Source organism: Anser anser (genome assembly GCF_964211835.1).
Source record: "Anser anser genome assembly, chromosome: 32".
In the NCBI taxonomy this organism is placed as follows: Eukaryota; Metazoa; Chordata; class Aves; order Anseriformes; family Anatidae; genus Anser; species Anser anser.
Window position 1 is genome coordinate 276,190 of NC_139753.1, and position 20,427 is coordinate 296,616.

Consider the following 20,427-nt stretch of genomic DNA (forward strand, 5'->3'; position numbering starts at 1 on the left):
TACTAATGGAAATATAGGGAAAATATATAGGAAAATATATGGGAAAACTAATTTGATCCCTTGGCACTAATTCAGCAAGGGAGTCTGAAAAAAAAAATAAAAAAATCTCCCAGCACTGAAAGCAGTGGCTTTATCCTAAGAAGAGATATCTTTTTTTTTCCCTTTTTCTCCTATGTTTTTTCCAAAGGGAAGGAAAATTTTGTGAAATATTGTTTTGATATTTGCCTGTGTTCACAGTTTAGCTAATTTTTCTGTCAGTGTGATTACTTCTCCTAGTCTTGACAATGCCAGATACAGAAGCAGCAGGATGCTCTGTCGCTGGCAATGAAAGCCAAGCTCCCAGGTCCCCTGTGAGGCTGGATCACCCAGATAGTCACATGCCCAAGGACAGAAATGATGCTGCAGGGATATGATGCTGCTGCTGTCATGGGTGGGATCTACCTCGTGCCAGCTTCTTGCACTCAGATATCTTGCATGCTCAGCAGAGCTCATCAAGCACTCCTAGGAGGTGATTGCGTTCATTTTTTGGACTCAGACACCAGTACCGGAGATGTCTAAGCAGGGAAATGCCACCAGGCTGGCTGAGGAGGTGGATACCCTAAAAGGAGAGTGATATAATGCTAGGAGAATCACACTGCACCCTCCACTGCTGTACAAGAGGGGCTCAGAAAATACTCCTTGCATTTGGACTAGCAACACGTGTGTGGTTGACCAGTACGACCATTGCTCAGCATCATCCCTAGGAAGCCCAGAGGTGGGTACAGAATAGCTCAGCTGAACACATAGAAAATATTACTGCTGAAAGCACATAGGGATGTCTTTCACCCCAGTGAAAAAGCTTGGTGAAAAAGCTGCAGATTTTGTGCATCTTTGATGTATTCCTCCGCTTAGACTGTGCAACCCAGGGGCTATTTGCAACACCCCTCTGTCTTCCCCAAGCCAAGGAAGAGAGCGAAGCTGAGACAGTCTCTGGAGATGACAGACAAGGAGAGAAAACCTCTGGCAGAGATGGAGTGTAGGAACGGGTGACAACTCACAGGGAATGCAAATGAACATAGAGCTAGCAAATCCTTTCATTGCAACAGCATGTCCGGAGGATGAAAGGTGAAGGTAATAGGCCAGAAAAGCAGCCCTGAATTAGCATAAATATCAAGCTACCTAGGTCATGGCTCTCTCAGTTGCAGACATGCGTCAGTACAAATTTTATTCAGATTTTATTGTTAAATTTAATATCAAAGCCATGTGTGGTGAAGGAGAGCATTGCATCCAATTCAGAGCAGCTGAGCTTCGTATCCTAGTGTTTGAAGACTGTTCCCATCCATCTGCTTATTTTCAGGGTTTGTCCATCGAGCAGACTTTTTACCCTCTCCATCTTTGCCCTGTTTTCTGTGTTCTGATAGCGGTTGCTGCCTCACTCGTGGTCTGTCTCAAACAGGCCAGCATCTGGCCAGCACCTTTATCAAAGGCTGATGCCCACACCCAGACGCTGATGTGTGGCAGGGACCCCAGAGCCCATGGGAAGATAAGAGTGTCACACACGTTACCCATAAATGAGAACCCCCGTTATAGATGTCTCAGAGGAGGTTTGCTTTTTTTTTCGCAACACCCATATGTTATTGATCTGCAGCCCGTTGTGCTTTGATACTGATCCTTAGGTTCTGTCTGTCTGTGTTGGCCAGTAGTTCCCGATTTGTATTTGTACAGTTGATTGCTCGCTTGATAGCTAAGCTCAACAAACCTGTGTTCACTGATAACTCCTAGCATGTTATCTACTAGGTGACTACAAATAGAAGTATTGGCTTTCTGCTCCATACTTTTCCAGGAACTGAACTTGGACTGAATCTTCTAAAATACACTGGGGTTGCTTCCTTCCTTTCTTCCCTCCCTCCCTTCCTTCCACCCTTTCTTCTTTCCCATCATGATCATACTTCTTCTCTCATTCATCCATTTATTCGTTCATTCATTCCTAAACATACACACCAGGTCAAACCAGCCAGTTACCTGGAATCTCCCCCATCTTACAAGCATTGTTAACGGTGATCATTGCCATTTCACGAAAATATTAAAAGGTGATTTTTGAAAGGATTGGGATTTCAAATTAAGAGTAAAATATCTGTCTTTCCTATGTGTACACTCAGTATTTCAACCCGACTTCCATCTTTATTGTTACTTGTAATTATTTTAGCCCTGTCAAAATAATAAACATTTTAGTAAGAACGGAAGAAAGTGGAAAAAAATTAAACACTTCAGCGTGGTTTGCGTACACTTTCACTAGCTTCTCTTCCCCTCTGCATTGCTGATAAACTTTTTCCCTACTCTTTCCCTTGCTGCAAATGTGGTTACGCAATGGATTCTTGTTACCTGCTATAACCTTTGATTTATTTATTTCATTTTGCACCGTTGACTTTATAATTATGACCCAATAAGCCACTCTGTCATAGTCTCTCCTTAGTAATTTGGTATGATTTTGTCCTTCGGGATGGTTTTTCACCGAACATTACATCACTATCACTCCTGTCAGCCTATCCCCGAGCAGCAGCCCCCCACCACCCTGGCCAGCCCCCCATATTAATTGTTCAGCATGACGCCAGGTGGTACGGGATACCCCTTTGGCCAGTTTGGGTCAGCTGTCCTGGGTCTGTCCCCTCCCAGCTCCTTGTGCACCCCCAGCCTCCCTGCTGGCAGGGCAGCATGAGAAGCTGAAAGGTCCTTGGCACTGCTCTGTGACAACTAAAACACCGGTGTGTTATCACCACTATCTTCATCAAAAATCCAAAACCCAGTACCATGCGAGTCTCTATGTAAATAAATTATCTCTATGTCAGCCAAAGCCATGGCAGGAGGTGTTTGGATAATGCCGTTAATAGTATGTTTTAACATTTAGTTTACCATGAAGTGCCTTGGCAGTTTGACTCGACCATCCTGATCATCAGTGCTCATGCTGTCTTTCAATAATATCATCGCTTTCTCAGACATGCCAGGATCAAGCTTCAGTATCGTTGTCATTCTTACAGTAAGAACTCAGCCATTTGTCCTTTTGTCATCAGACCTACTGTGCTGGACGTTTTTCACAGTGCTTCTCCAGGAGATGCTCTTTGCCTTTTTTAGGTGTAAGGATAGACGTGCTGTGTTTTTCAGACCAAAATATTTGAGATAAAAGGGTATTTTTTTTGAAGCCTGACAGTGTTATTTTATATCAGAAGATATATATCAGACGATATATCAGAAGATATATATCAGAAGATATATTTTATCACATCAGAAGATCAGATGTGTTGGGTGTACTGGGGAGCGACAGGGAAGTGTGTGCACAGGGAGGCAGAGCTGGCCGGAATAGTGCTAGATCTTTGAAAGGCAAAAGCAGTTTGCTACAACTCTGCATAGCGCATCTGGGACGGGCTCTGGTGCGAGCAAAGCTGTGCTCTGCTTTTCCCTGGGGAAAACAAGTGGGTCAGTCTAGCAGAGAGGGTTGGGCAGGATTAGTGTGCATGTATTTTTAAGACAGAGGGAACAGGCGAGAACTGAAACAACTGTAAAAAGAGATATCTCATTTGGGACCTGATATCCGTGCCCCGTTGCAAGGTAGGATTAATAACTGCAGCTGGTTGGTCTGAGGTGAGATGTAAGGGTATAAAAACGTGAAGGATGCTCTCCGTGTGTCTGAGGAGATGCATGCTAAGACAAGTGAAGTGTACTCCGTTTGCATTCTCCCTCTGGAGGCTATAAAAGCACCTAGCACTCGCCCTGAGCATAGATTTCAGTTCCTACCTGTTAGTGAGGGCCCTGCATGTAGGAATGAGTTAGGGGGAGAAAGGGTAACCGTGAACTGAACATTTTTTGCTAGAACAGCTCTATTTGCTCTGTTTTCTTCGGGCTCTTCTCCTGCTGGAAAAGGAGTTTGAGTAACTGAACCTGGAAGCGAACACAGCGCGTTCAGTGAGAAGTCCCAGGGAAACATCTCAGCTGGCTGCAGCTGCCGAACAAGCTGACCTGGGCTGCGCTCTGTGGATAGGACATGTTTCACCTGTGTGCTCTCAGGGGTGTGCTACCCTCCTCTAGCAGCAGGAGAGTAACGTGCTGGAGGGCAGGGAGACGTGTCCTACCCTGGAGGGTGCCCAGATCTTATCTCAAGGCCAAAAAGGGTTGAGGGATGGAAGAGACAAGAGATGTACAACTCAGGAGGTTCAATCCCCAAGCAGAAAGGGTGCAAACTGACTGCTTGCACACTGAGGTTTTGAGACGTTTGTATCCCTGGGTCCAAGGGAGTGGCACGAAAGCACACAGGTACCCCTGGTACCAATAGCTGGTTTATACCCAGTGCTCAGCCGGCTTCAGCTAGGTCTGGATCCTAACGTCTGTCCCAAGGAAAGGCCATGTTCAGGCCCCGCATCCTGTCCTGATAGATCCTGTCGAAGGTCTCACTCTGTGCCACTGTGAAATGGTTCTTCCAGTCCCCACAGATGCCTGAGGAAGGAACATTTCTGCCTCAGCACACCCCAGCGCGCAGCCCCCTTTCTGCGCAAAGGCACAGGCTCAGCTCTTGGGTACAGTTACCACCCTGAGGGGCTGTCCAAAACGAGATACCTTCCCCATGGACCCCGTTCTACACTCCCAAATGCAGGTGTTGCTGCCCTCCAGACACCCTCTCTCTGGCTGGCCCCTTGGGGACACCAAAGCCCCACTGCTTCACCCACCATGGCCCCCCTCCCCGCTCACCCTTCCTCAGGAACCGGCCCTTCGTCTGGTCCATGATGTCCGCGGGGAGCAGGACGGAGCTGCACATGGGGTTCTCCCTCATGGCTGAGAAGGAGGCATTTCGAACTACCGAGGAGACAGCGTCGTCATCTAAATCCTGTCCCAAGAACTGGCAGATGCGCCTCACGCTGCCCTGCAGGTCCTGGGGGAAGAGATGAAGCCTGTTAGCGCTCGGGGGCTTGTGACACATCAGCACGTCTGGAGCTGGTGGGTCTGCCAAGGTCTCTACCTGTTTCAGCTCTTCATAGGTGATGAAGAAGAAATTTTCCTGGTCCTTCATCTCCATCCAGCCCTGGACGTGTTCAAACCAGGAGCCATGGGGCACTGATGAGAGACAAAAGGCAGCAGGGGCATGGGTCAGATCCTGCCAGGGTTTTATAGGGTTTGCTGACCACGACTGCCTGAAGACATCTGAACTCTGTAGAAGAAGGCAGGGAAATGGAATTTCCGTCTGCTGCTGAGCCCAGCAGGGCTTTGCAGGCCTGTGTGTGTCTCTCCAGAAGTACTTTTTATTTTTTTTTTTCTTCTTGAGCCATTCGCCCTTCTGCTGGGGGAAGCTTGGCTTCACAGCCATCATCAGTGGACCATAGGAAAAAAGCCCTGAGTCAGAGGTGATGAGAGACCCCCTCCACAAATGCTCTGAGCAAGCCACAAACCACACTCACACTCTCCACTGAGAAAGTCCCTCAGGAACTGCTCAAAGGACATGGGGTCCTCATAGCTGCTGCACATCTTGGAGAAGTAGTAGTAGGAGACAACGACATCTCGAGGATCCCGTAGGGTGTAAATAACCTAGGGTAGAGTGCATATAGGATGGAGACACTCATGCCAAAGGAAGGCAAATTGTTGGCACTGTCGCTGGCTCTGTAAATTGAGGGGTCTGGCACAGAAGGATCAACGCTGTGCTGGACCCCATCACACAGACCTTGGGCAGGGGTTCGTGAACACACAGGTTCCACAGAGCCATAGGAGCTTCCCCAGAATATCCAAGGATGCGAGATGTGAGATAGGGGGCTGCATATTTCCATCTGGGGGGGGTGTAGGACTCCCACCCTAGGCCAACACCAAAGTCCTCACCCACCAAGGCCTCCTTACTCTTAACACTTAAGATTTCCCAGATCATGGGCAGTGGCCCTCCCAGCTTCCCAGTCCCCTTCAAGCTCTGCGTGGGTGCCTGTCCCACCTTGGCAGTGGAATGGGAGAAGGACTTGGGGAAGATGTGCCTGGGGAGGTGGCAAGTCAGCAGACGAGGTGAGGGGTAGCTGAGGGCTGCCTCCAGGCCCAGACGGGTGGAGAACCAAGGCATACGGTCAGAATTGAGGACGGTTTGGCTCCAGCTGGGGTGGCCACGGCTGCGAATGAGGCTCAAGATCTCGGTCATCCACACAGTGCCTGCCAGGAATAGCAGAGATGCAGGGACTTGCCCAGGGGGTTGGGATGGGTGGACCTCACCAGCACCCTCACCACCAAGGCTGTGCCCTCCAAGAGAAGGCTCTCCCTTGCCCATGCAAAACCACTGTAGTGAAATGAGGAAGAGAAGAGGAAGAGAAGAGGAAGAGAAGAGGAAGAGAAGAGGAAGAGAAGAGAAGAGAAGAGAAGAGAAGAGAAGAGGAAGAGAAGAGAAGAGAAGAGAAGAGAAGAGAAGAGAAGAGAAGAGAAGAGAAGAGAAGAGAAGAGAAGAGAAGAGAAGAGAAGAGAAGAGAAGAGAAGAGAAGAGAAGAGAAGAGAAGAGAGGAGAAGAGAAGAGAAGAGAGGAGAAGAGAAGAGAAGAGAAGAGAAGAGAAGAGAGGAGAAGAGAGGAGAAGAGAGGAGAAGAGAGGAGAAGAGAGGAGAAGAGAGGAGAAGAGAGGAGAAGAGAGGAGAAGAGAGGAGAAGAGAGGAGAAGAGAGGAGAAGAGAGGAGAAAAGAGAAGAGAAGAGAAGAGAAGAGAAGAGAAGAGAAGAGAAGAGAAGAGAAGAGAAGAGAAGAGAAGAGAAGAGAAGAGAAGAGAAGAGAAGAGAAGAGAAGAGAAGAGAAGAGAAGAGAAGAGAAGAGAAGAGAAGAGAAGAGAAGAGAAGAGAAGAGAAGAGAAGAGAAGAGAAGAGAAGAGAAGAGAAGAGAAGAGAAGAGAAGAGAAGAGAAGAGAAGAGAAGAGAAGAGAAGAGAAGAGAAGAGAAATCTCACCCAAAACATTCTTGTTCCCCACCACAAGAGAAGACTCACCCTCCAAACAGCACCTGGAGATGATTCCACAATCCCACCCATTTTCTGCCCCAGTACCTACAGAGCACTCCCCCAGTCTCCTCCCCCCAGCCACCCCTGCTGTACCAGACTTGGGGTAGGTGACGTTGAAGACATCATCGTCCCGCACCAAGAACTCGTTGTGGGCAAAACTTAAGCTGTGCTCAGAGTTGTAGGCAGGGGGGAATTTAATCCCTTTGTACGTCACGTAGTGAACCGACATTGTGCCCGGATAGGGACGGGGCACTGCAGCTCTGCAGCCCTGCACTGGGGAGGGAGAGAGACAGGGCGCTGACTCCCAGCCAGGAAACATCTTCCCACATAGCAGGTCCCAAAGAGGACCCCATCCATCCCATTTCCCAAACATCAGGGGAGGGGTGTATTATGCAGTGACACACACAGATACTCTCTGATCCTTCCTCTTGGGGATCGTACATCAACAGCAGGTTGTCCAGATGGGGAACTGCTGGCTCATAGGGCATTTAAGAAGCCCTAGGGCTAAATTCCTGCTAATGAACCAATGTCTCTTCTTCCTCCCGTGCTGCCCCAGGTGTTTACCTGCCCTCACAGCTTGGATGGGTGTGTAGCAGTTATCTTAGCAGGATCTTGGGCCAGCCAGGGGAACTGGAGGCAGCTGGAAGCCAAAAATTCCCTGTCCGGTACCTAAAACACAGCTTTACCCTGCTGCAGGAGCTATAGGACCTCGGGGCTTCCAGGAGCTGGAGAGAGAATAAACAGCAGAGGAAAAGGTTTCCTACCCTTGTGCTGCCGTTCTGGAGCAATGATTAACAAGCTCCGAAGTCCAGCAGCCCTCCCTTTCTTGCAGGGGGGAAGGGGGTGGGTAGAGGGGGCAGGTGCTTTGGGAGCACAGCGGGGATCTAAGCTGGTCCCCCACGTCCTCTGCCCTGAACCCGGACCCCCTGCAAGAATCCCACTTTTCTCCCATGCCCCTTTGTTTTCCCATGTAACGCTCCATTTTCCTCCAAATGTACTATTTAAAGCCTCCAGAAAGACCCAAGGAGTCCTCCTGCAGTGCCTGCGTTTCTTACCATTTACATTTCCCACAGCTGCTTTGAAAAACCCATTCTATTCCCTTGAGCTGAAGGTCCTTTCCCTTACGTCAAACTATGTTGAGATTGCATCTCAAAAGCGCTGTATCCTCCAAAAGAAGGGGAACAGACCTCAGTGCTGCTCAGGAAAAGGAAAAAAAAAAAAATAAAAGCGATTTAGCAAATCCACCTGTGACATTAAAAAATAACCTGCCGGGAAAAGAAGAGATGCCTCTGCTGCAATAAGGGATGGGGTAATTCTTGGTTACTCTTCCTCTTCTTCATGAAAAACCTTCATAACTGAACTACAGGGAGAGGAATAGGGGAAATTCTTCCTCCAGTGAGGCATTATATGGTGCTCCACTCCACGGACAGGGATGTTTAATGCCATTAATTAGAAGCAAGCAAACCCCAAACAATATTTTCAGTAAATAAGGCAGCCACATAGTCAGATGTGAAATTCAAGGAGGTATTTTCTAAATGCCACACTAAGGATGAATACAATAAGCTTTTTCTTGAAGCTTTTTGAAAAGAAAAGAAAAAAAAAACACAGGTATTTCGAAAATTTAATGTAACACAATGTTCTGATTAAGTAGACTGAAAAAATAAGTTAAGTACATGGTGTGTGTGAAAAGTGTTCGAGCAGTAGTAAATATTGGCTTTGAGTGCATAGGACAGTTGTTTTTAAGACAAACAACTAAAACAGCAGTTTCCCTTTTGATCATGTCTTGTTTTCAAAGCAAACAGGAGAGAAAAGGGGATTAAGAAATGTTTAAACACTTCAAAGAGGAATGTTAACCGAACACAGGCAATCAATTAACAGTAGAAGCAAGAAATGCAATTAATTAAATTAGCTTTGAGCTAAGAAACAAGTTAAACAAAACTAAAAGCTTCAAGGAAAGCCCCCCCAAAATTACAAAATTTTATTTTTTCCTTGCAATCCAGCGTAGAATCTACATTCTTCAGAACAGAGCTAAAGAGAATTTAGCTGTCTTTTTATAATCGGCAGTTAATAAATCAGTAGTTAATAAATAACTAGACTTGCCTGACTCCAGTAAGTAAATATACTAGCCTAAATGATCATTTAAAAATGGGCAATTAATATGTTTGTAAACACCCTATTTTAGATGTATAGTTATTTAAAAAATAAGGTCATAATCTGTATTCTAGAAATATATATCTCATCCTATTTAGAAGGCAGTAGAACACTATAAAATGTTTGGTTAGTTAAGATAGAGACAAAAATGAAAAATATGATACTAAGTTTTAGATATGTTGAATTATTTTTATTTAATAGAACCATCCATGCTACTGGAAAAAAAAAAAAAAGAGAGAGATAAGACAAGGATTTTAAAATGTAACCAAGTGTTTTAAGTTAAACTTTAAGGAAAAACCTGTAATTTTCAAGATTGTCAAGTAAAAATACCAATATGCAACAATTTCAAATTATACTTGTTACAGCACAATTAATAGAAAGTAAGAAGTATTTAAAAGTGTCCTGGTTGTGGCTAGGATAGAGACTATTCTCGTCCGAAATCCAAAACACAGAGCCATACCAGCTACTAGGAGGAGAAAATAACTCTATCCTAGCCAAAACCAGGACAAAAAGCTAAGAAAGAATTAAGGCATGCTTGTCTTTTAAAATATAATTATGATGTATGCATAATAAATTCATTTTTGAGCACCAAGAAAGAAGCCCCAAACATATCCAATGAAACCTGAATTCAAGGGAAAATAGAATTCGTTTAAATCAATTAAGGTCATTAATTGAAATTATTACTTTAGTTTAAGTTAACCTAATTAAGGTTATGATAGCAGAGTGAAGTCTCATTAAAGAAAAAGACATTCATGCCAAAGGGGAACAGAAGTCAAACACGCCACACTTCCGAGCAGCCTGTGCAATTACCCTGTTGCTCCGGGTCCGAAAAGACCGAGTCCCTAGCTGGGTGGAAATTAAAAATATAAATAAAGCCCCAAAACGTCAATGTCAGGTTTGGAACTGAAAGGAAAAGAGACTTTTTTTTTTTCACAGATCTCACCTAAAGGTGACACAGTGGTAATGCACTACCCTCTCTGGGTGCCTAATGAGTCGTTAATTAGGTGTAGACCGCAGAAGGGTGATTTGTCTCAGCATGAGGCAGGCTTCTGGGTCTCCTCTGGAGGTCCTGCGATAAGTGATGCTGAGCAGCACCACGTCCGGATGGGATCATGAGGAACATCAAATGCCTGCTGCTTTGAGACCTGATACTCTGCCCTTCCCCACCGAACATAAAGGGACGCATAAAGAAATTGACATGGCTAATTATCAGGCGCTTATAAACGCAGTCCTCCAGGCTGCTGAGCACGGCGGTCCCCGTTGGGATAAGCCACAAGGAAGTCCGTGTCACCACGTCACCGTGTCCCCGTGTACACCACCTGCCCCAAACCAAGCCGTTCCCCAGCTCCCAAGAAGGCAACAAAGCGCGTTGCAGCGCCGAGGAGTTGTCAGAGGCCAAGCAGCTTGGGGAGACGTGAAGGAAAAATCTCATTTTGAACGTCTGAAGCACCTCCGAAGACCCCTTCACCTCCTCTGACTGTGCCTGTTTGCAAACCTGTTTGGTTTTGGCGTGGCTTTTCAAACAGCTCCTGCATTTCTTTTATTCCCTGCCTGGGGCAGCTCCATGCAGCTCTGTATCTCTTTGTTTGCCCTGCCTCTTGGCAAGCTTAATTCAAAGAGCTGGATTATCCGTGGGTCCTTGGAATCACTTGCAGCCCTTGCAAACAATTAGGCTTACATTTCCCTGCCTTGTTCTTGTACTGGGGAGATTGGTTTAAGAGGCTATGTTACGCAACGCGGGTAGTTTTGTATTTGAGCTCTTTGAAAAGGTTTACGGAAATCCTGATGGTGACTGTCCGTGCTATCGGTTTATCCTAAGCCCTCTTGTACCGAAACTTTGGCATGAGGATAAAAGGCGGCAGAAGCCTCTCAGAGATTCCCCAAAGCGAATGCCGAAGGACAGGTCTGGTTAGCAGAGTCATGACCCTACAAAATGGCTTCGGGGACTTCAGGTGGCGTGTGACAGGCTCAGTCCTTCCAAGGGACCGGGGCCGGCTGCTCCTTAAAAAAGCACACAGGTGCTATTCCTGTGACACTGCCCAGAGGATAATCCTAAGAAGCTGTCCTTTTTGTACAAAAAAAACCACACCTTTTGCACCTATTTTGAGCTATTTTGCTTATTTAAGCGTAATTTCTAAAAACTGTTGGCTGCTCTGCTGGAACGGGCAATTCACACTGACTGCGCAAATCACATCTTCACAGAGGATGAGCCATCTGCCAGTCTTGCTGATGGAAAACCGTCTTCATAACCCTGCAGTGGAGCTGAGACGCTGCTTCCAGTGCTCAGGGCCCCCAGAGTCACAAGCACCGTGAAGGGTCTTGCCCCTTTTGGTAACTTCGGTCCTGGGACTTGTACGCAGGAATTTTAATTTGCCCTTAATGTCCTTCAACAACCTCCGGAATCGCCCAGACCTCATACAGGTGGTACAAAAAGAGAAAAGGTAGCCATGGAGGTATTAAAGACTAACAGAGGTGGCAACGCATGCATCCATCTCAACATCACCTTTGACTTTTTTCTCTGTAGCTGAAGTGAAAATTTCTGCGCCTGCAAGGTCTTTGTGATCACAGCCCCCATACTCCCCACCAGCACCACCCCGTGTACCTCCAGTCACGCGCCGTCATATCTCCCATATCCCCCAAAAACACTTTCCATGATCCCTGGTCTTCTTATTGCATCTGTCTGCAACACTTCCCCAAGGTCCATCTCTCCCTCCACTCCTCCCCACCTCTCTCTGCCTCAGCCTCCCCCATTCTGCAGTTTCCCTCACTTAAAATCGTTCCATGGAGCCTTCACGGATTGATGCAAACCAGGCTATGGTTCCCCCTGCTTCTCCATTCGATTCCCCGGCTCTAATTTCCTCCAAAGCTGTTGGACGAGGAGCTTAATCAAAATCACTTCTAAATGTGGGGCAGGGAAAAGATTTTTTTTTCTCTCTCCTGGGCTTTCTCCTTCACTGCTACTGAATAAATGTGGCCGCGGACGGGGGTTACCAAGGGGTTGGTGCTTTGTGGGTAGCAGGTGCAGCAGAAAGGAGCTCCAAAGAAGAGGCTGAAGTGAGTCTTTTCCCTTTAGAGGATGATCCCAGGCAGTTCTCCAGGGCCAAATTCCCAAGGATCTGGGCTCATTTCTCCCTGTTTGTCAGCTCAGGGTTGGAGGATAAACAGTGGAGAAGGAGCAAGAGCTGTGCTGAGACAAGATGCCCCCCGCTCCCAGCAGGTCACAGGTGTTTGTCTGTTCAGGGATGAGAGCGGGGTAGATTTTTTTGGCTTCACGCGTTTTTAGGGATTTTAAGGCTTCTCGCCCTATTTCCCTTCTTCAGTCTGTTTTCAGAAGGTACTTTTGGATCTGGCTGCAGCTGCAATTTTTATTTATTTATTTATGAAAAAAAAAGGCTTTTAAAGAAAAAGCAATGTGCCATAAACTCATGCAAGTCTAGTGCCTCATTCCTGCAGCATGTCAAGGTCACCTTCATGCGGAAAAGCTACTAAAAGGGGAAGTTAAGGATTTTTTTTTTCCCTGTTCTTGACCTTTTGGTCATAAAGCCAGAAGCCAAAGTATATTCAACAACGTTAAAAAAGCTGTGATAACGCAGCCCGAGGTGTTTCTTTAGAAAACAATTTGTAACCTCTCAGCAACCAACCTTAGTATATGAGATAAGACATAGATGAAAGTACTCCAGCACGTAAATAACCGCACCAGACTTACGAGATAAGAAAAGCACAGAACTTTACGATATTATCAGTACTTTTGACCTAGGCACAACATGGATTACTTCTTAGCTCACACAAACGTGACACAAAGGCTGATACGAAGCAGATCTCCATACTTAAAGAGCGTGGTGCAGAGACCTGCGTTGCACGGCACCGGGAGGCCAGGTCAGCCAAACAGGTGCTGTTATTTATTATCCAAATTAGCAGAACTTACAGATCTAAAGACAAATCTGTACGGATTTGTATTTTGCCGAGGAGACAACGTCCTGTAAAACTGGAGAGCGCCATGGGGAGCAGGGGCAGTAAATGAACCGAACACGGCAGAGCTAAAACCAGCTTTAGCTCAGAACAGGGTTAATTTACCCAAATTCACATAGCTGGAGGAGTGCAGATGGCCTCAGCCAAGCCAGCCGCAGCGGATATCCTTGTTGTCACTGTGCAGAAACACGTACCAGAAGTCCTGACTCAACACAATTGGTGCCGATGTCTCCTTAAGGTGAGATGAGGTGAGTCCTGGAGGCGTACGTTTTTTCCCAGATGACTGCAAAGAGAATTTGGATCAAATGCTAGGACCAGTCAGCAACGTAGCAGCTGTCCTGTTCCTGTGGTCTATCCTACGGAAACATCCTGTGCCTGCCGCTCCCCTGATACTGTCACCCTTGTGCCTCCAAAACGCTCATTGCTCTGCCTGGGAAAAATAGTAGGAACCCAGGACTACGTATCAGATACATCTTTTTCCTCCCAAGCGCAGCTCACTGTGTTTTAAAAGCATATTGCAGCTTAAACCGGTTTTAAAAACAAGAAGCTTCGCAGAAGAGCAAACAGCTGCATTAAGCATCTGAACAGCACCTGATTTGTCTGCTCTAAGTCCTTTCCCTTAAGCTTGGGTGCTCTACTTTCAAGGTAAATCTGGTTAGGAGTCACATCCCTATTTCACATGAGTCTTGCCTGCAACCCCTGGACAACGGTTTTGGTGAGAAAATGGGCCAGCACTGACCTCGGACCTCGGATTTTTTTTTTTTACTTTTCATCTCCTCCGAAAGGCTTCAAATTCATCCTTTCCTCAAAGCGCTGGCTTCAGGAAACCCTCCCTCAGCAAGGGCAATAGCTGCGCTGCCACCAGGCATCCTCCCGTGCTGTCTCCATGTACCTTGGCTCCAGCAGCGAGGGCCGTAGGGCACAGCGGGAGGAAATCCCACCGGGAAATCCTACGGGCGGGATTTGCTGGTGTAGCCTCCAGCAAACCTCAGGCTCAGAGACGAAGCCACATCCCCTGCGGACACGACCCCTCTGCCTTGCCCCAGCAACGCCTTTCTGCCCACGGGCTGCCAGATCAAAATAGCTCCCCTGCACCTCGAGGGAGAGCTGCTGAGTTAACGTTTTCCCTTTCATTGTCCCCGTGCTGGGAGCACAAGGGATGTGAAGCAAAACACGCCCTGAAGGCAGCCTCAGCTGATTACCCAGCTCCGTAGGGAGGAGATGGAGGGGCTGGAAATGTTCCTGGGTCACATCAGCAAACAGCACAACCGAAACAGCTCACCTTCAAGGGCGAATCTGAGCTGGAAGGGGTGGGTGCTGAGACAAAGCCCCGGGCTTAATAACGCCTCCTTAGACGTGACCATTTACCCAGGGCTTGAGCCAAGACTCTGACAGCTTTAGGAAGCTGCCTGGTACGGCTTGAGATCCATCCCAGCCCACACACAGCAGAGATCACCTTGGGGTTCCCGGTTGAACGCTTCGGGCGCTGAGCTGTGCGATTACAGGAAATGTGTTAGATTCCCGACAGCAGAAACCAAGCAGAAAAGGGGCAAAACAAGTGGCTGGAGCAGCGGGGCTCCGTCCCTTCCCCTCCACCCCAACCATCATCTGACCTCCAGGAGGGAGGTTTTCAGCTGGAAGCAGGTTTGTGCCCCAGGTCAATAAAAAACGATGGGGAAGCCCCTGTTTCCTACAGTGCAGCAAGAGCTGCAGTGACTCCCGAATTTGGGAAGCAAGAAGGCAAAGGGAAAATACTCAAGAAATGCAAAAATGAAAAATAAAATAAAGGAGGGCAAATAAAAGGAGCGCAAATGGGTGTTCATAAATGCAAAGAACAGCTAAAACGCTCTCAGCCGTCCTTACAAACCACACCACCTTTCCTTCCTCAGGACAGCCGAGAGTTGCCTGAGCAGCTACACCAGAGCCACGCGATCTGGAAGGCAAACACCGGCTCCTTGTTTGCAAGCAAACACGAGGGCTGGTTTCCTCACCCGCTTCTTGCAAGGGAAACAAGCGCCAGCAGCGCTGCAGCCTCGTGGGCTAGCGGTCAGAAACGCTGCCCCTGGACTTCGAAACCCATCCTTCCTCACCTGGGTAGCTGTGGCCACCCTGTTGTGGTTTTTTTTTTACCCCTGAGCAAGGGAAGGGCTGAGCCCCTCCAGGGATGCACCCGGTTCCTGCCGCCTGAAAGCATCGGTGTGATGGGGAGGGGGCAGAGGTGGCCCCCGCGTTTTGGGTGGGTTGCCACGGGTGAGCAGCAGCGGGCTCAGCTACTGGCTCACTGTCCCCAGAATGGGGACGGGGGAGAGAAAAAGAATCCCCCAGAGTGGGATGGGTTGAGGTAAAGAGAGTTTAATAGGTAAAGCCAAAGCTGCGTCTGCAAGCAAGGCAAAACACAAATTCATTTACTCCTTCCCACCGGCAGGCAGGCGTTCAGGTGCTTCCAGGACAGCAGGGCTCCATCCTGCATCAGGATTACTTGGGAAGACCAGCTCCGTCACTCCAAATGTCCCTGATTTCTCCTCCTTTCCTTGACCTTATATTGCTGAGCGTGACACCCTGCGGCATGGGACACCCCTTCGGCTGTTTGGGGACAGCTGTCCCGCTTCCGTCCCCTCCCGGCTCCTTGTGCACCCCCAGCCTCCCCGCAGGCAGGGCAGAATCGGAAGCAGCAAAGTCCTTGGCCCTGTATAACAACTAAAACGTCGGCGAGTCGTTGCCGTTCTCGTCACAGATCCAAGACACGGCAACTTACCCGGTGCTAGGAAGGAAATTAGCTCTGCCCCCGCCAGAACCGGCAGAGGAGTGCATCTCCCAGGGCAACACCCCCGCTTCACCCTGCCTCCCGCCAGCCACCCTGCCCTGGGTGAGAGCGGGCTCCGAGGGAGGAGCAGAGCAGCCCAGAGGGCTCCATCCGCGGCCCCGGGAGCCCAAGAGACGGCGGGTTTCTTCCCCCCATCTCCACAACTTGGGCAGCACCAGGTAAGGGGCCTCTTGGCCGCTCTGTCTGGGGGTCCATGAGTGATTTCTGTGCTTGCTGTTTCTCCCTCTCACTCAACCTCCGCTGTCAGAGCCCAGCTCCCGTCCCAGACATCTCATTCCGGGGTGTCTCGGTGGGGATTTTTGTTTTGCCTCATTCGCCCAGCCCACACCAGCCCCTTTTTTCTTCCGAGACGCCCTCGGGATATCCCAGCACATCAGTGGGACGTGATGTGGACTTGCAGGATCGAGCTCCCTAGGGCACCTCCGTGCTGCCTCATCCCCACACCAAAGGGTCGGATCCTCTCCTCTCCCGCTCCCGCTGCTCGGATGAGAAATCAGAGCACAAAAAAAGGACGAGAAATCAGAGCAAAGAAATCAGAGGCTCCCTGCTTCTGCTGCCCGCCCCAAGCCTGTCCCCTCTGCCATTATTTTTAAGACATGTGTCAGCTTGCTTCGGTGGGGCTTGGCTCCGGGCTGGACCCTGCCCAAAGGCAGATTGCGCCCCACAGACCCCGCTGCACTTCTCACTTAAGGATCTCCGACGTCTCTAGGCTGTCCTTCTCCGTGCGCCAGCAGCCTGACCCCATGGAGAAGCGCAGGGACCTCGAGGAGATCCTCCTCAGCACGCCCCAGTCCCGGAGTGTGGGAATTGAGATCACCAACAAGACAAGCGTGACCCTCCGCAATCCCAGGTTTGTACGGCGCCCACCGGCCCCCAGATTTACAAGGCCCCCGAAGCTTGGGCACAAGTCTGAGAGCAGCAAAACTCGGTGTGCACGAGGGCGCTGCATAAAAGCTGCAGGGGGAAGAAGGAAGCAGACGGCAGGTAGAGGCACCCAGGGCCTGGGCTGGTGCCAAGGGGACGAGGGGAGTGCCACAGCCTCGTAGCACACACCTTGCAAAGAAAATGCTCAGCCCTGAGAAAACACAGGGCTGGACAAATGCCCGGGTTCCCTGGGGCTTGTTTATCCGAGGTAAAGGGGAACCCCATCAACTCCCACCCCTCCGTTTGCTGCGGGGTCTGGGATCACAACACGAAGGAAGGGCTGAGGTTGGGAGGGACCTCTGGAGGTCGTTTTGTCCACCTCAAGCAGGGGCACCTACAGGAGGCTGCTCAGGACCACGTCCCGACAGCTTTTGGATACCTCCAAGGAGCCTCCACCACCTCTCTGGGCAACCCATGCCAGTGCTCTGTCACCATAAATGATGTTGAGATGTTCGGAGGGAACCTCTCCTGTTTCAGTTTGTGCCCCTTGTCTCTTGTCCTGTCACCGGGCGCCACTGGAAAGAGCCTTTTCTGCCAAGCTGCTTCCCAGCCGGGTGCCTCCTGGTGCCTGGGGTTGTTTCCCCCAGCTTCAGGACCTTGCACTTCTCCTTGTTGAACTTCATGAGGTTCCTGACACCCACGTCTCCAGCCTGCCCAAGTCTCTCTGGATGGCAGTGTGACCCTCTGGTGTACCCACCACCCCCTTGGGTTTTGCGTCATCAGCAAACTTGCTGTAATCTGCCCCATCATCCAGATCATTAACGAAGATGCTGATCAGGATCGGACCCAGTACTGACCCCTTGGGTATGCCGCTAGTTCCTGGCCTCCGGCTGGACTTCGCAACCACCGATCCACCACCCCTTGAGCCTGGTCCCCACGGGATGTCACTCCTTGGCTTCCCTCCTGCCCTGCACCCCTTCCTGCTCCAGCGCCGAGCCCCTGCTGTAGTGCCTGGGGGGGGTGGGATGGGGGCAAGGGTGTCTGCAACCTGTGCCTGCGCCTGCAGCCGCATCCCCTTGTCCTGGGAGATACCAGAGGTGCTTCTCAGCAGTGCCCCGTGCACGGGGAATCATAAAACACAGGATCAGGGAATCAGGTTGGAAAATGTCTCTAAGATCATCTAGTCCAGCCCTTAACCTAGTACTAAAGTCCACCGCTAAACCTCGCTGTTAAGTTCTATGTCTGCAGGTTATTTGAAGACCTCTGGGGATGGTGACTCCACCGCTTCCCCGGGCAGCCAGTTCCAACGCCTCACAACCCTCTCAGTGAACAATTTTTTCCTAATATCCAACCTAAAACCTCCCCTGATGCCACTTGAGGCCATTTCCTCTTTTATCACCTGGTGCCTGGGAGAAGGGACCGATCCCACCTCGCTGTTGCCTCCCTTCAGGCAACTGGAGAGCGATGTGGAAACCTTCCAGCCTGACGTTACGGCTCTCTTTCCGCCCTCCCCGCAGCTATTTCTGCCAAAGCGGCGAAATCTTCACGCCCCCGTCACCATCCATCAGCCCCCAGTCCCGGGAGACGTGCGTCTTTGTGAAACGCAACCTGAGCGCCTGGGGCGTATCCGGAGCCCTCTTGTACGCCTCGGAGCCCTTCTCCTTCGCGGTGATGTTCTACAACCCCAGGAACAACACGATGTTTGCCCACCAGTACGCGGTGGAGATCTTCCAGGGGGCAACCATCTCCGGGAGCCTGGAGAGCCTCTACTGGTCCATGCGCGGGGACCGACCCCAGTCCCAAACCTACAGGAAGGAGGTGCTGGACAAAAAAACCTCCTCCGTCGTCGTGTCCGATGGGACCTACAGCATCTCAGCCACCATGTCCAACCACAACAAAGCCGTCCTGAAGATACTGGTGGAGGAGACGCGGGGGTCTCCGCCGAAGTACACAGCCAGCTGCTTTCCTCCCCCCAAGGACACCTCCAAGGAGAGGCACCCCCAGGCTTTCTCCTACTTGCCAAAATAGTGACAAAGCTCCATGTCCTGGGATTTCGTCCCCACGTTGGAAAGCCAGCAGTTTCTGCACAAAGCGTACAGGTTTGGTTTTAATTTTGTGTTTCCTCTGATTTCACGCCCTTTTCGCCAAGCCTGCTGCCAAACTGGGCAAGCAACCCGAGAAACAAATCCCTTTCAGATTTCGCTCTGAAGTTTTGCAGAAGATCTCCATCCTCCAAAGCTGAGAAATTAAGAGATACTGAAGAAAAATAAAGCAACGTGTTTCTCTGAGAGCTGCCCCTCGTGCTTTTGGGGTTGATAATAACCAAGGCAGAAGGAAGAAGGTGGTGAGGGCTCCAGCATCTCAAGTTCTCAGCCGTCACAATTTCCATTTCCTGAAATAAAATCTTTTGTCCAGACTGAGGGAGAACAATGGCTTTTTTTCGGTTCTGAATTCCCCCCTGATAACGTGCACTGGCACTTGCTCATCCTGCTGGGATCGTGGCTCCTCGGCTCGGCGCACCCGTCTTGCTTGGCACAACCTTCAGAAAAAGGAGGGGAGGAGGGGGAAGTATGGGAAAATAAATTTTTTTCGATGTATATTTTTTTCCTGTTAATTCTGCCCTGGTGACATCCGAAACCAGCTTTTCCGACGGTGAGTCACAGCCGACAAACTCAGCACCCAGCTGCCCCGGGAGCTGCTGCCGGGGCTGCAGCGGGGGCGGGTTGCAGGAATTTGGGGCGATTTGTTGTGGTTTCAAGGCTGGCCGCCAGGCAGCTGGCACACACTCCCTGCAACCGCTCGCTTCTGTATTTTTTTACTCCGTCCTCCGTGTGTTTTGGTGGCTTTTGAGGCCATGACGGGAGGGTAAAGTGCCTCGCCGGCGATTAAAACAGCTCGCAGAGCTTCCGCGTGGAACGAACATGGGCTTGCCTGGAAATCCCCGAGCACCAGGAATTGCAGAGGCACACATGCGTGTGCTCCAGGCACATCTGTGCCTTGCACGCACACGTGCTCCAAGCATGTCCCTGCCATGCACACGCGTGTCCCACACACACATGTCCCCCCCACGTATGTCCCACCCCCACGCACGTCCCCAGTGTCCCCCCCCACGTGTCTGACGGCGCATGCCTGGGAGCACTGGTTGATAGTCGGCTGAACATGAGCCAGCGGTGTGCCCAGGTGGCCAAGAAGGCCAACAGCTCCTGGCTTGCATCAGAAGCAGCGTGGCCAGCAGGTCTAGGGAGGTGATTGTCCCCCTGCGCTCGGCTCTGGTGAGGCCGCACCTCGAGTGCTGTGTTCAGTTTTGGGCCCCTCGCTACAGGAAGGACGTGGAGGTGCTCGAGAGAGTCCAGGGAAGGGCGACGAAGCTGGTGAGGGGTCTGGAGAACAAGTCTTACGAGGAGCGGCTGAGGGAGCTGGGGTTGTTCAGCCTGGAGAAGAGGAGGCTCAGGGGCGACCTCATCGCTCTCTACAGTTACCTGAAAGGAGGCTGTAGAGAGGTGGGGGTTGGTCTGTTCTCCCACGTGCCTGGTGACAGTGATTTGTGGAAGAACTCTACAACTCCTACCTCTACAACTCTACAACTCCTACAACAACTATCCTCCGCGAGGGGTCCCCGAGACTCCTTGTTTCGGTTAATTTGCACAGTA

General features: G+C 49.9%; 2 protein-coding genes and 1 long non-coding RNA gene across 6 annotated transcripts; 1 reads left to right on the top strand and 2 right to left on the bottom strand.

The window, feature by feature from the left end:
• Nucleotides 1-1,028: 1,028 nt before the first annotated feature.
• On the bottom strand, nt 1,029-8,004 carry LOC310888263 (sulfotransferase 2B1-like). The gene is made up of 7 exons (XM_083814846.1): nt 7,534-8,004; nt 7,063-7,242; nt 5,939-6,147; nt 5,421-5,547; nt 4,985-5,079; nt 4,717-4,897; nt 1,029-4,464 (listed from the first exon to the last, which is right to left on the bottom strand). The coding sequence occupies exons 2-7, from the start codon at nt 7,196-7,198 to the stop codon at nt 4,349-4,351; spliced, it is 864 nt and encodes a 287-aa protein (XP_083670972.1). The 5' UTR covers nt 7,199-7,242; nt 7,534-8,004; the 3' UTR covers nt 1,029-4,348.
• Nucleotides 8,005-8,187: 183 nt separating this feature from the next.
• LOC310888268 lies at nt 8,188-15,713 on the bottom strand. Its single transcript, XR_014575872.1, has 3 exons — nt 15,509-15,713; nt 13,829-14,580; nt 8,188-13,372 (listed from the first exon to the last, which is right to left on the bottom strand). It is a non-coding gene; the product is annotated as an uncharacterized lncRNA (long non-coding RNA).
• Nucleotides 15,714-15,917: 204 nt separating this feature from the next.
• LOC310888265 (uncharacterized protein) lies at nt 15,918-19,197 on the top strand. Of its 4 annotated transcripts, none has more exons than XM_083814848.1 (3): nt 15,918-16,071; nt 16,623-16,763; nt 18,295-19,197. In XM_083814848.1, the coding sequence occupies exons 2-3, from the start codon at nt 16,657-16,659 to the stop codon at nt 18,803-18,805; spliced, it is 618 nt and encodes a 205-aa protein (XP_083670974.1). In that variant the 5' UTR covers nt 15,918-16,071; nt 16,623-16,656; the 3' UTR covers nt 18,806-19,197. The 4 variants fall into 4 exon arrangements, with proteins under 4 accessions (XP_083670974.1, XP_083670977.1, XP_083670975.1 ...); XM_083814851.1 differs by having other exon boundaries at nt 15,918-16,061; nt 18,026-19,197; XM_083814849.1 differs by having other exon boundaries at nt 15,925-16,061.
• The last annotated feature ends 1,230 nt before the right edge of the window (nt 19,198-20,427 follow it).

Excerpts from the sequence above, each read along its gene's own strand:
- LOC310888263 (XM_083814846.1), bottom strand. The coding sequence starts at position 7,198 with ATGTCGGTTCACTACGTGACGTACAAAGGGATTAAATTCCCCCCTGCC. Across the intron at positions 6,148-7,062 it reads CGTCACCTACCCCAAGTCTG|GCACTGTGTGGATGACCGAG; the intron begins GTACAGCAGGGG and ends TATTCCTGGCAG. Across the intron at positions 4,898-4,984 it reads CCTATGAAGAGCTGAAACAG|GACCTGCAGGGCAGCGTGAG; the intron begins GTAGAGACCTTG and ends CTCTTCCCCCAG.
- LOC310888265 (XM_083814848.1), top strand. The coding sequence starts at position 16,657 with ATGGAGAAGCGCAGGGACCTCGAGGAGATCCTCCTCAGCACGCCCCAG. Across the intron at positions 16,764-18,294 it reads GTGACCCTCCGCAATCCCAG|CTATTTCTGCCAAAGCGGCG; the intron begins GTTTGTACGGCG and ends CCCTCCCCGCAG.